Source organism: Aotus nancymaae, unplaced genomic scaffold, assembly GCF_030222135.1.
Source record: "Aotus nancymaae isolate 86718 unplaced genomic scaffold, 86718_ANA_hifiasm-v0.15.2.pri h1tg000064l_1, whole genome shotgun sequence".
Classification (NCBI taxonomy): Eukaryota; Metazoa; Chordata; class Mammalia; order Primates; family Aotidae; genus Aotus; species Aotus nancymaae.
In genome coordinates, this window is record NW_026988479.1 from 25,383,271 (window position 1) to 25,395,165 (window position 11,895).

An 11,895-nucleotide genomic window follows, 5' to 3' on the forward strand; every position below is an offset into this window, starting at 1 on the left:
GCAGGAGTTGCAGTGAGCTGAGATTGCACCACTGTACTCCAGACTGGGCAACAGAGCAAGACTGTCTCAAAAAAACACAAAACAAACAAAATGCAGATTATGTCTGGGCATGGTGGCTCACACCTATAATCCCAGCACTTTAGAAGACCAAGGTGGGAAGATCACTTGAGCCCAGGAGTTCAAGACCAGCCTAGGCAACATAGAGCCCTATCTCTACAAGTGTGTGTGTGTGTGCGTGTGTGCGCGTGTGTGCGTGTGTGTGTGTGTGAGATTTAAAAATAAAAATACAGATTAGCACTTAAGAAACTATTATCACCTGTAATTCTACTGCCCAAAATAATTACTGTTAACATTTGACAAATGCTAATTTATAAAAACCTAAGATATACATGTGTTTTTAAAGCGAGACCATACTGTAACGCTCAGTAACTTTTACTCTATATTTTATTACATCAGGTTTTTTCGTTTTTATTTGTAGCACAATGCCTACTGGCTACAAAGAAGTCCTTCAGGTGGACATGCCACAGTTTGTGTAGCCAGCACCATGTTGGAGGAAGCAGAGGGTTTTGTTTCAGGGTGGAGGGGTGAGGGAGTTGGCTGTTAAAAACAGTGCTTCAAAGAACTTGCATGTACCTGGGCCTCTGCAGATAACCACAGGGACTCTCAGGAGAGACGATTTTAACTGCAAGGAGAGTTGTTTGATACCGGTTCTCTGGCCCATTGCTGAGGAGTGGCAGCCTGGCCAACTGGGAGGGAGGGGATGAGGAAGCCTGGGGTCACCCCCGAGCAGCCATTTGAGCTCCCTGAGCCTTGTCAGATGACATAATGACATCTCTTGCCTGGGAGGCTTGGAGAGGGAAGTAAACAAGCTTCTACCTCTAAGCTCTGAGCACGGCTCTAGGTCCCCAGCACAGGTTGGTAAATTGGGTTATTGCCACTGCTAAGGAGGCTGTGGGGCTTTAGTGCCCTGATATGCTGCCACTTCGCTCCATTTCAGCCATTAGAACCAACGTGGTGACTGTGCCTACTGCCCACCCAAGGATAGCCCCCAAAGCCAGCACGGCTAGGGACAGCAGCAACAAGGAGTCCAGTCGGATATCAGATGGCAAGAAACAAGAGGGACCAGCCACTCAGGTACCTGGTGGGCAAGGGAGGGCTATGCAGGCCAGTAGGGTGGGGCCCTACTCCCATGCTTACCTACACATGCTGATGGGATGGCTTGCAGTTGCTGTCACTTCTACGCCCCGGAGGTAGTGGCCTCACAGCCAGAGGCTTTCTGGTCTCCTGGCTCCAGCTCCTGTGCTGGCTTCCCAAGTCACCTTTGAGTTATGAGGAAGAGTAATCTGGGGACACAGCCTCCGGGCCAAGCAAGCCCTGCACCTTGAGTTCCTCATGAGATTTTTCCAATGTGCTGGGGCTTTTGATTTTTTTCTTCAGTTTTATGATGCCATGAACAAAAGTTGCCCTTTTTTGGTGTTTGTAATGGTGACTTTAGCATTCTTCCCAGTCTTCACCATTTTCAGTGCATTTTTATTTGGTCCTTGCCTGAATGTAAAAGCTGGGCAGAGTAGGGTTAATGACTTGTGCATTGTTCAGATCATAAAACTGAGCACACATCCCTACCCCCAGGGCTGTAACGTGACCAACATTCAGCAAGGCCAGAACCCGGGTCTTCTGAGACCCAGTTCATTGCTCTTTGGGCCATATCAGTCTGTTTTTTCATCTCATTGAGAGGAAGATGTCCATGACACACTCCGTCCTCTCTTCCTGAGGAGGTGGGCTCGCAAAGTTGGGAATCCCCAGTGTTGGGAGGCTAGTGTGCCACCTACTCCCTGGACTCATCCCTGGACTCCAGGACAAAAAGAACTGGGAACATGGGTGCTGGATGGGAAGTCGGGCTGTGGTCACTGTGTCCATGAGCATCTGTTCCTGCCAGGCCCTAGGGATACTGCAGGAACCAAGGCAGGGACAAGGAGTTCCCAGGCCAGTCAGGGAGTGGTGAGGGGCAGCCATTAAACAAGGGAACCCACATAAAATTATTCACCAGCTGGTAGGTGAGGAAGCAACATAAACTAGAGAATAGTGGGGTCACCTGCTATAGGAAGGCCTCCCCAAGGCAGCAGTGTTTAAGCAGAAGCAGCCAGTCACTGGATAAGCTGGGCCACCCTCCAGGCAGGGAAACTGCAGGTGCCAGAGCCTTTTGGGGAAGTGCTTGGGGATGAGGGAAACTGAGAGGTAGGGACAGCTGGATGAGGAGCTGGGGGAGAGGAGTGGAAAGGAGCCAGGCCATGGCAAGGGCCGTGCCACATCTGAAGGCTCTCTCAGCAAAGGGCCATGCCCAATTTCCTTCCTAAGTTCTGTCTTCCTGACTGCTGGTGGGTGTAAGAAGTAGAGGTGGCACCGGGGGGCCACCAGGTTGTCCCTAATGAAGGTACAGATTGAGTGGTGAGGTCTAAGCTGCTTCCCTACCCTGGGCTGGGAACTGTCTCTTGCTCTTTGAGAACAATGTCATTAGCTCATAACCTGAAGCCTGCCACCAGTTTTGCTGCCCACATGGTGGCATTGCCCCTTTGTCCCTCAGTTCCCACTCCAGCCCCCACACCAGCTAGACAGCATCTGACCAGGGTTTGGCACAGCTGGCATCCCAAGGACTCATGAGTCTCAGGGCTACCTCTTGCCACCCACAGGTGTCAAAGAAGAACCCAGCTTCCCTCCCACTGACCCAGGCTGCCCTGAAGGTCCTCACCCAGAAAGCCAGTGAGGCTCAGCCTCCTGTTGCCAGGACCCAACCTTCAAGTGGGGTGAGCTTGGGGAGCAGGGGAAGCAAGCCCTCAGAGCATAGAAGGCACAGGCGTAGCCTTGCATCCCAGCACCAGCACTCGCCGCCTGCCTGTGACCTCTGCACTTGGTTTGCCTCCCTGGGCCTTGTGGCCTAATCTGTAAGAAGGAATTACAGTACCTTTTGTTGGAAGATCAAATGACACCGCATGTGCTCCCTGTCTAACACGGTGCCTGGCCCTATTGAAGTGTTCAGGAAGGACCAGATCTTACTTGCACTAATTTTTCCTTCCATTCCTTCTCCTTTCACCAAATTAGGTTGACAGTGCTGTGGGAACCCTCCCTGCAACGAGTCCCCAGAGCACCCCCGTCCAGGCCAGAGGGACCAACAAGCTCAGAAAACCTAAGCTTCCTGATGGCCAGCAGGCTGCCAAAGCCCCTGGGAGCTCAGATGACAGCGAGGACAGCAGCGACAGCTCTTCAGGGAGCGAGGAAGATGCTGAAGGGCCCCAGGTGGCCAAGTCAGCCCACAGGCTAGGTGAGGGTGCCCAGGGGAAAGGCAAGGCTGGGCTAGGAGGCGGGTGGAGTCTGACCTGGTGGAGCCATAGCTCTGGCCTCAGCTCTGTATCTCAGACTTGTTCTGTGCCCTTGGCTGAGCCTGGGCCTCAGTTTCCCCACCTGTACAATTTCATGAGGAAGTCAGTCTAAATTATTTCAGAGACCTGACTTTGCTGTTTGACCGCTGTCAGCTTTTTGGTGTCAGATTCCGTTCACTGACTCCCCAAAACTCCAGGGCCATGTTTCTGGAACGGGGGAAAGCAGGGAAATAGAATTGAGGCCTCAGGAATTAGAAGTAAGGCTTTGGCATTCAGATGTCTCGCCTAGCATGCTGTGAATAGCAGCGAGTGTGCAGGGAGCATTAGAAGCAGTAGAAGACTTGGGGTGGGGGTGAGGGACCTGCAGAGAGACCCAGGCCTTTTTGAAGGGCTCTACCCTGCCTGGCTGGCAGGGATCACCTGGGGCTACCAGCAGGATACTGTACTTCTCCAGTAGGTCCCACCCCCTCCAAGATGGAGACCCTGGTGGAGGAGACCACAGCAGAATCCAGTGAGGATGATGTCGTGGCACCATCCCAGGTAACTGCAAGGGAGAGGGCTGGCAGTGCAGCCTTAGGGTGGAGCCCCAGGCTAGGCGCCTGTCTACCCCAGGTCAGGGGTCTGGGCCCCCTCTCTTCACAGAGGTCTTGGGCAAGGTCCTGTCTGGGAAGTACTAGCTGTGGCCCAGCCAACAGACTACATCCAGGCTGTCTCCCTCCCAGCATAGAGCCCTGAGTAGCTGACCCTTGGGGTCTATAGAAGGGATTTACCTTGATTCTGGGTGATGTCCGGACAAAAACATTCTTTAGCAGACTTCTTTTAAAGTTACTGTCTGTATGTGGCAAAAGCTAGTAATTTTCCATTTGCATTAATATGAAATGTCCTTTTTAAATGTGCCTGTCTAGAAATTGTATTAATTAAAATAGTTCAGGAGGCACACACCAAGGACTGAAGTGCTGCTCTGCGCCTTGCCGCCCACACACTCTGCACCCACAGGGCGGGGTGATTCTAGAAGCCCCAGGCTGCTTTCCTCACAACAGGCCATGACTTGGGCTGGGTTGGGGGGCGGAGTGCAGCTGGCAGCCTCTTTCACACTGGGCTTCTTCAGTCTCTCCTCTCAGGTTATGTGACCCCTGGACTAACCCTGGCCAATTCCCAGACCTCAAAAGCCACTCCCAAGCCAGACTCCAACCCTTCAGTTTCCTCTACTCTGGCCACCAAAGATGACCCAGATAGCAAGCAGGAGGCAAAGCTTCAACAGGTAGCAGACACCTTGTCCCCTAAAACAGGTGAGTTGAGGTCTGCAGGAGGGACACAGCAAGACACAGAGGAACAGGGCAGCGGGCCCCTTCTTGCCCTCCTGTAGCAACAGTCCTCCCAACATGGTCCTATCTGCCACCAGAGCCTCTCCAAGTGAGACCTTGTGGCCCTGCATTGGACCTGGAGATGCTCATCAAAGTGCAGGTGGAGCCAGGTGCAGCAGCACACACCTGTAATACTAGCACTTTGGGAGGCCAAGGTGGGAAGATTGCTTGAGCCCAGGAGTTCAAGACCAGCCTGGGCAACACAGGGAGACCCTATCTCTAAAATTTCTTTTAATTAGCTGGTGTGATGGTCCACACTTGTATTCCCAGATACTTGAGAGGCCGAGGCAGGAGAATCACTTGAGGCCAGGAGGTTGAGGCTATAGCAAGCTGTGATTATGCCACTGCACTCTGGCCTGGGTGACACAGTGAGACCCTGTCTCAAAAAAAGTACAAGTGGGCCCCATGTCCCAGACAGCCTGGAAGTAGGGGTATATCCAGGCCTGGGTGATGCTAATGTACCAGATAGGATAACCCCTGCCTCAGAGGAAGCCACGTCTTTTGGCTTGTGAAGCAAGCATTGGCTCTCTCCTGCCATCGCCATCAACTTTTCTTCCCTGTAAATAGGCTCACAGTGTGGGGTGTGGGCCGTGGGCCTCAGAGGATAGCTCAGACAATAGGCTGAGAGTCATGTTTGGAGGACACTCAGCACATACAGGAGACCCCAGACAAGAGGCTGGCCCCAGGCTGTTCTGACTTACTCTAAAGCCTTGGAAATCCCCTGGCCACTCTGGGTCTCTGTGTCTTAACCATACAAAGCAGGAGTTGATATATCCAGTCTGTGTCAAGGCATGGCACATGTAGAAAATAGTCACCTGGTATTTGGAAGTCATACTGGAGTACTCAAGCCAACATGGGGCGTCCGCTGTCTCTGACTCTGCTAGAGCTAAGGGTCAAATATATCCCAACTGGGCACACCTAGGACAGCTCCAGGGCTTCCCCAGCCTTGGTGTTCAGGGTGTTCGCAGACAAGAAGCAGAGAAGTGGGCCAGGTGTCATGGCTCACGCCTGTAATCCCAGCACTTTGGGAGGCCAAGGTGGGCAGATCTCTTGAGGTCAGGAGTTTGAGACCAGCCTGGCCAACATGGTGAAACCCCGTCTCTACTAGAAGTACAAAAAAAAATTGCCAGCATGATGGCAGACACCTGTAGTTCCAGCAACTTGGGAGGCTGAAGCAGGAGAATCGCTTGAACCTGGGAGGTGGAGGTTGCAGTGAGCCAAGATTGCACCACTGCACTCCAGCCTGGTCAACGAAGAAAAACTCTCTCAAAAAAAAAAAAAAAAAAAGCAGCAGAAAGGTAGGCTCTGGGGAGAGAGGTTGCCAGGGCTAACTGCCCTCCCCAGCTTCCCTCTCCAGTTGGCTCCTGCCCTCTTGAAGAATCACCAAAGGATGGAATTGGGCCTCCAGCCATCTTGGGGCCCCCTTGCTTGATCTGGCCTGCCCTGCCCTGCCCTGCCCAGCCCAGCCCAGCCTACCTCCCCCAGCCCACCACACTCTAGAGAGCCAAAAGTTGCTAGAGATCCTGGGTGGGGCTGGGTGAGGCTGGGGGGCCAGGCTTACCACATGGTGCAGAAGGCAGCCCTAGCCTCAGTGTGACATGGAGTGTTCACCTGGGCCTTCCTCCGGGTGAACACCTCCAGGGCCAAACCACCAAGCCACCTTTCAGAGCCCAGTGTGCAGGAGTGTTGCGCCCATGAGACCCAGAATGCAGCAGAGACCTCCAAGTCACCTGGGAAGTTAGAGGTGGCAAGGGGATGCAGTCATGGGGCTTTCGGCCACAGCTTGCCCCAGGCTGGGTCAGAAAAGGAATTACTGCTCACTTTCTTCCCCAGCATTCTTTATGAGAGGCGGTGCGACAAGGAGACATTTTAGAGGGGGCTGTGGAAGGTTTTTTTTTACACATGTAGTCAGCACACAATTATCAAAGGCAAGCAGAGGCGTGGAAAATTCTAAACAAAGGCTGCACCAGAAGTCTCTGGCAGGCAGTAAACCTGCTTAGTCAGCCGCCACGTGTATATACACTGTACCCAGCACTCCGCACCTTGTACCTGGACCCCCTGACCAGGAACGGCCAAGTGTGGGTAGTCATGAATTGAATGTCTGCATGGCCTCTGCTTTTATTATAAATCTACAGTGTTTCATAGGGAGCCTTGCTGTTCATCTACCCCTCAGATTATAGACAGGGAAACTGAGGCCCTGGGAGGAGATGGGTCCTGGCCAGAATCACACTGAAAGTTAGTGGGAAGGTCAGACATAGTACCCAGGTCTCCTTCCTCCCAGCTCCAGACTCCATCTCCCTCCTGTCTGACTTCATTTCATTGATAGATTTCAGGCCCTTTTATTAACATTCTAGAGTCGTTTTCTGTCCACTACCCTAACTTCAGTTTTTAGTGTAAAGAGACAGGGAAAAGCTGTAAGTTAGAAATGAAGTCAGAATGTGAAAATGGTGGAAAGGTGTGAGCTTAGGAGACCAGCTGGGACAGAGTGACCGCCAAGCATCTCTCTCCCCATCTGTGCCATTGTAAGAAAAGACGGAGTCACTCACTGCACCCTCTTCGCTCTTAGGTACCGTAAGATTTATCCCCCAACTCTCCCGGATCCATGACCCCACATTCTCTCTCCATAGGTGGAAAAGAGGCTGTCTCAGGCACCAAAACTCAGAAGTCCCAGAAGCCCAAGAAAGGAGCTGGGAACCCCCAGGCCTCAACCCCGGCGCTGCAAAGCAACATCGCCCAGCGCCTCGTGGGCCAACCCTGGCCCCTGAGTGAGGCCCAGGTGCAGGCCTCGGTGATGAAGGTCCTGACTGAGCTGCTGGAGCAGGAAAAAAAGAAGGCAGCGGATGTCACCAAGGAGAGCAGCAGGAAGGGCTGGGAGAGCCGCAAGCGGAAGCTGTCCGGGGACCAGCCTGCTGCCAGGAACAAGAAGAAGAAGCTGGGGGCCGGAGAAGGTGGGGAGGCCTCTGTCTCCCCAGAAAAGGCCTCCATGACTTCTAAGGGAAAAGCAAAGAGAGACAAAGCAAGTGGTGGCATCAAGGAGAAGAAGGAGAAGGGGTCTCTTGGCTCCCAAGGGGCCAAGGACAAGCCAGAAGAGGAGCTTCAGAAGGGGATGGGGAAGGTTGAAGGTGGAGATCAAAGCAACCCGAAGAGCAAGAAGGAGAAGAAGAAATCGGACAAGAGTGAGTGACCACTTCTCTGACCCCACACCGAGGGCTGCTGGGCACCTCATGGGGGCAGGAGGGACCCTGAGCCAGCACCTAGTCTCATTTTTCCCATATAGAAAGGAGAGGCTGAAACCAGCCTGGCCAACATGGCAAAACCCCATCTCTACTAAAAATACAAAAAATTAGTTGGGCGTGGTGGTGGCACCTGTAATTCCAGCTACTTGGGGAGGCTAAGGCAGGAGAATCACTTGAACCCAGGAGGCGGAGGCCGCAATGAGCCAAGATCACACCGTTGCACTCCAGCCTGGGTGACAGAGTGAGACTGTCAAAAAAGGCTGAGAAGTGGTTTGTCCAGAGTCATAAGGGGGCAGTTACTGGCAAAGCCAGAACTTGGTTCCAGAGCACTTGGGCCAGCACTGCCAGGAATGCTCCAGAAGGATGAGGAATCATGTCCTCTTACCCCGAGCCCAGTGCAGCAGATCTTGCAGGAACCTGCTTCTCCAGCCAGCTCCCTGAGTGCAGAGTAGACCAGACGCCAGACTGTCAGAATCTTCATGCCAAACCCCATCTTCTCTCTATACCTCAGTTTTCCCTCCATAGTAACACTGGCTTTCTACTGAGCTCTGTGCTAGACTCTGCACGCAGCAGGTCCTCATTTAGGTAGAAATGAAGCTCAGCAGATAGAAAACTGAGGCTCAGAGTAGAGGTGCTGTTCAGGGCCACAGAGTTTTACTAGGTGGAACCAGAGTCAAACCTAGGCAGCACTCTGAAGCGCCACCCTGGATGGTGGGAAAGGGGTGTATGAGATGCCAGTGTGCCCAAAGAGCCAGCTCATTCTAGAGCAAGAGTCGGGCACCCTCAGAGCAGGATGCAGGACCTGCAGCCCCTTGGCGCTCAGAACTGTGCTAGATTTCCATTTACAGGAGGAATAGATAGTGTCCATTTAAAATAAATTTGCAGGAGTTTTTAAAAGTGAGTTGACCTAAAGAAAAATGGTAGTCATCCAGGTGGTCCACAGATGAGACAGAAATCATGAGCTGGCCCCCAATGGCAGGTGAGCTGGCACTGCTGGGTGGTCACCAAGGCCACCAGCCTGTTTTATTTTTATTTTTTTGAGTCAGGGTCTTGCCCAGTCACCCAGGCTGGAGTGCAGTGTCATGAACGCAGCTCACTGCAACCTCAGCCTCCCAAGCTCAAGCAGTCCTCTTGCCTCAGCCCCACAAATCGCTGGGACCACAAGCGTGCACCACCATGCCCAACTAATTTTTGTATTTTTTGTAGAGATAGGTCACTATGTTGCCCGAGCTGGGCTTGAGCTCCTCGGCTTGAGTGATCCACCTGCCTCAGCCTCCCAAAGTGCTGGGATTGCAAGCATGAACCACCATGCCCAGCCCTGCCAGCCTGTTGTGATGGCTCCCGGTGATGTGGGGAGAGCTGGGAACCCAGCATCAGCAGAGACAAGTTTTAGGATCCTGGGAGCCCTTCCCCTGTGTGCCTCCCAACATTGACCCCAGCACTTAGGATTACCATCTGTTGTTCAGGAAGTTTGCTTTCTTCCCTCAGGAAAAAAAGACAAGGAAAAAAAGGAAAAGAAGAAGAAAGCAAAAAAGGCCTCAACCAAAGATCCTGAGTCACTATCCCAGAAGAAAAAGAAGAAAAAGGTAGAGTGAGTTCCTGAAGGGTCTCAGGCCAGAAAACGGACCCAAACCCAAGCCCCTTCGCACATACCCAGACCTGGTTCCTGCCCCCTTCCCCTTTCCAGGGCCTGGTGGGGGCCTCATGAGTTGTGACACACCAGGGAAGAGGCTGGCAGGACATGTTCTTTGAGCATGTGGAAGCCATAGAAGTGGCCTGCCACTTCTGTGAAGGGTGTTGGGGAAGGAAGGAGAGACTCCCCCCAGCACAGGGAAATCACGTAGACCATGGAGGTTTCCAGGTGAGAGGAGGCATTGCCTGGGATGTGTGTGCCCCGACTGGCAGGCTGGCCCTGAACAAGGGCTATCCTTACTGCCTGGGGCCTCAGCACCTCAGATGTAGATGAAGTTCTCCCCTTGGCCAGCAGGGCCTCAGGTGTATTTAGGAGAGCTGAGCATCTGTTTGCCTCTGCCTTCAGGGGTTCCCTGCAGACCCAGTATTTGTTCTGGGGGAATTCACTAGTCCTCAGGAGGTTGGGGCAGCAGTGGGTGGGGAAAAGCTGCAGGTCTGAGCCTCTCGAACTTCCCTCCTCACAGAAGAAGACACCAGAGCAGACTGTGTGATGGGCATCAGCACAAGTCACAGGTACGCTTCCCAATCATACCTGAGCATTCGGGGCTGGAGGACAGCTCTGGCATCTGCTGTAGTCCGAGAGAGCCAGGCAGACCTGGTTGGTGGGCTCCAAGGAGAAAAGAGGCTGGGGAAAGAGGTTCTATTGCCAAGGGTCCATGGGGCCATTGGGGTGACATCAGGAGCTGGCACTGCAGCGTCAGAAGGATCCAGAATGGTAATGGTAGTGGCTGACATCAAGTGTACCCTGGGTGCAGGGATTGTACATGCTTTAGGGGGTTGTGCCCTGGGAGATGGAACCTGTTTGTAGGTGAGATCGGATACAGCTTGGTCTTTCCTTCACTTCTGTCCAGTTTCCTTTCCTCATGATCCTGTAACTTGGGGCATTTCCTTTTGGGAAGGAAGATGGTTTGCTCAAGATGAGCTGTCTCTGTGGATCTATGCTTCTCTATGGAGGACAGGCCCTGCCAAGTGGTGGTGACAGTTAGCTGCTCCACTGGCTGTGATGGCTCTGTGGAGCCTCCTGTAAATGGGGGCAATGCAGAGCCCGCCTCCTGGGCTGGTGGTGAGGCTTATGTGAAGCCAAACACTAAAGGACTCAGCCCAGTTCCCAGAATGTTCCAATTGCTAAAAGTCTGCTGTGGTTAATGCCTCTCCCCTGCAGTGGAGATGCCAGGCTTCATTTTCCTTGCAGGGGAAAAAGGTCAGAGAATCTGATGTCTGGGTGTGTTTCCTTCCCCCAGGGATTTTCTAGCCGAGCGGTGACCATCCCCCTGCCTCTGACCTCCGCCGACCTCTGCTCACCATGGGTTGGAAGTAAATTGTTACCTTCCCCTCACTCCACAGAAGAAGACAACCAGCTGCAGGGGTCCCTGTACTGGCCAAGCCAGTGAGCCTGCGGGGAGGCTGGTCTGAGGAGAGAGTGGGCCAGCTCCCATGACCTCGCCCTATTCCCTCAACAAGGGACGCTTCGTATAGATGTGTACAGTATATGTATTTTTTTAAGTGACCTCTCCTTCTGCAGACCCCAGATGCCCAAAGGCCTCAGGACTTCCCACCACCTTGCTCCACAGATCCAGCTAGGCCCGACCTGTGCCTCATCCCGTGCCGCTCGGTCTCTGGCTGATACTGAGGCTTTGTCTTCCTCTTGTCAGTTCTTTTGGTTGTATTTTTATTGGTTTTTTTTTTAAGAACTCAAAAAAATAAAAGACTTGGAGGAAGGGTGCAAGTTCCCAGTGCATCTGGGGCACAGGTTTCTTGGGAGGGACCATCTCACCAGCACTTGGGATTCCTTCTTGCATGTGTGTTGAGGCTGTGGGTGACCACAGTTAGTGGGACAGGCAGTAAGTTTGAGAAAGAGACGCAATGAAATGCCGAATTGGCAGGGAAGGCTTCCTGGATGAGGTGACATCTAAACTAAAGGATAGTCATGGTTGATTTCCTGTTGCCAGAGTAAGTCATGCAAATACCCACCCAAAGACAAGAAATGGAAGGGGGCCTGAGAAGCCTTGAGCTAGGCCTTGAGCTAGGGGTAGGCTCTCTTGAAGTATGTGGTGGAGAATAGCTGTGGCAGGCACAGCAGGTCTAGGAAAATCAGGAGTGGTGAGTTGTCCCTCACATCGAGCTCACCATGGTTGTATGGTGGTGGGGGCAAGAAGCAGATGAACATGAAAGACATGGGATGACGTCTTGTGTGTGGAATGAAGGAGGGGAGGGGTAGCAAAGGAGGTT

At 52.8% G+C, this 11,895-nt stretch overlaps 1 protein-coding gene across 14 annotated transcripts in view; it reads left to right on the forward strand.

Annotated features, from left to right (window-relative positions):
• The window catches only part of TCOF1 (treacle ribosome biogenesis factor 1), a 41,723-nt gene extending 30,339 nt beyond the window's left edge, over positions 1-11,384 (forward strand). For 5 of the 14 annotated variants that reach the window (XM_012449629.3, XM_012449780.3, XM_012449939.3 and 2 more), the window contains 9 exons: positions 998-1,134; positions 2,688-2,801; positions 3,097-3,316; positions 3,829-3,914; positions 4,483-4,663; positions 7,366-7,914; positions 9,463-9,560; positions 10,131-10,179; positions 10,908-11,384. In XM_012449629.3, coding sequence (XP_012305052.3) covers positions 998-1,134; positions 2,688-2,801; positions 3,097-3,316; positions 3,829-3,914; positions 4,483-4,663; positions 7,366-7,914; positions 9,463-9,560; positions 10,131-10,157 — 1,412 coding nt within the window. In that variant the 3' untranslated portion in view covers positions 10,158-10,179; positions 10,908-11,384. Of the gene's footprint in view, positions 1-997; positions 1,135-2,687; positions 2,802-3,096; positions 3,317-3,828; positions 3,915-4,482; positions 4,664-7,365; positions 7,915-9,462; positions 9,561-10,130; positions 10,180-10,907 lie in introns of those variants that run through there. The other 9 variants (XM_012449704.3, XM_012450036.3, XM_012450357.3 and 6 more) reach the window with 4 other exon arrangements.
• Positions 11,385-11,895: the final 511 nt, after the last annotated feature.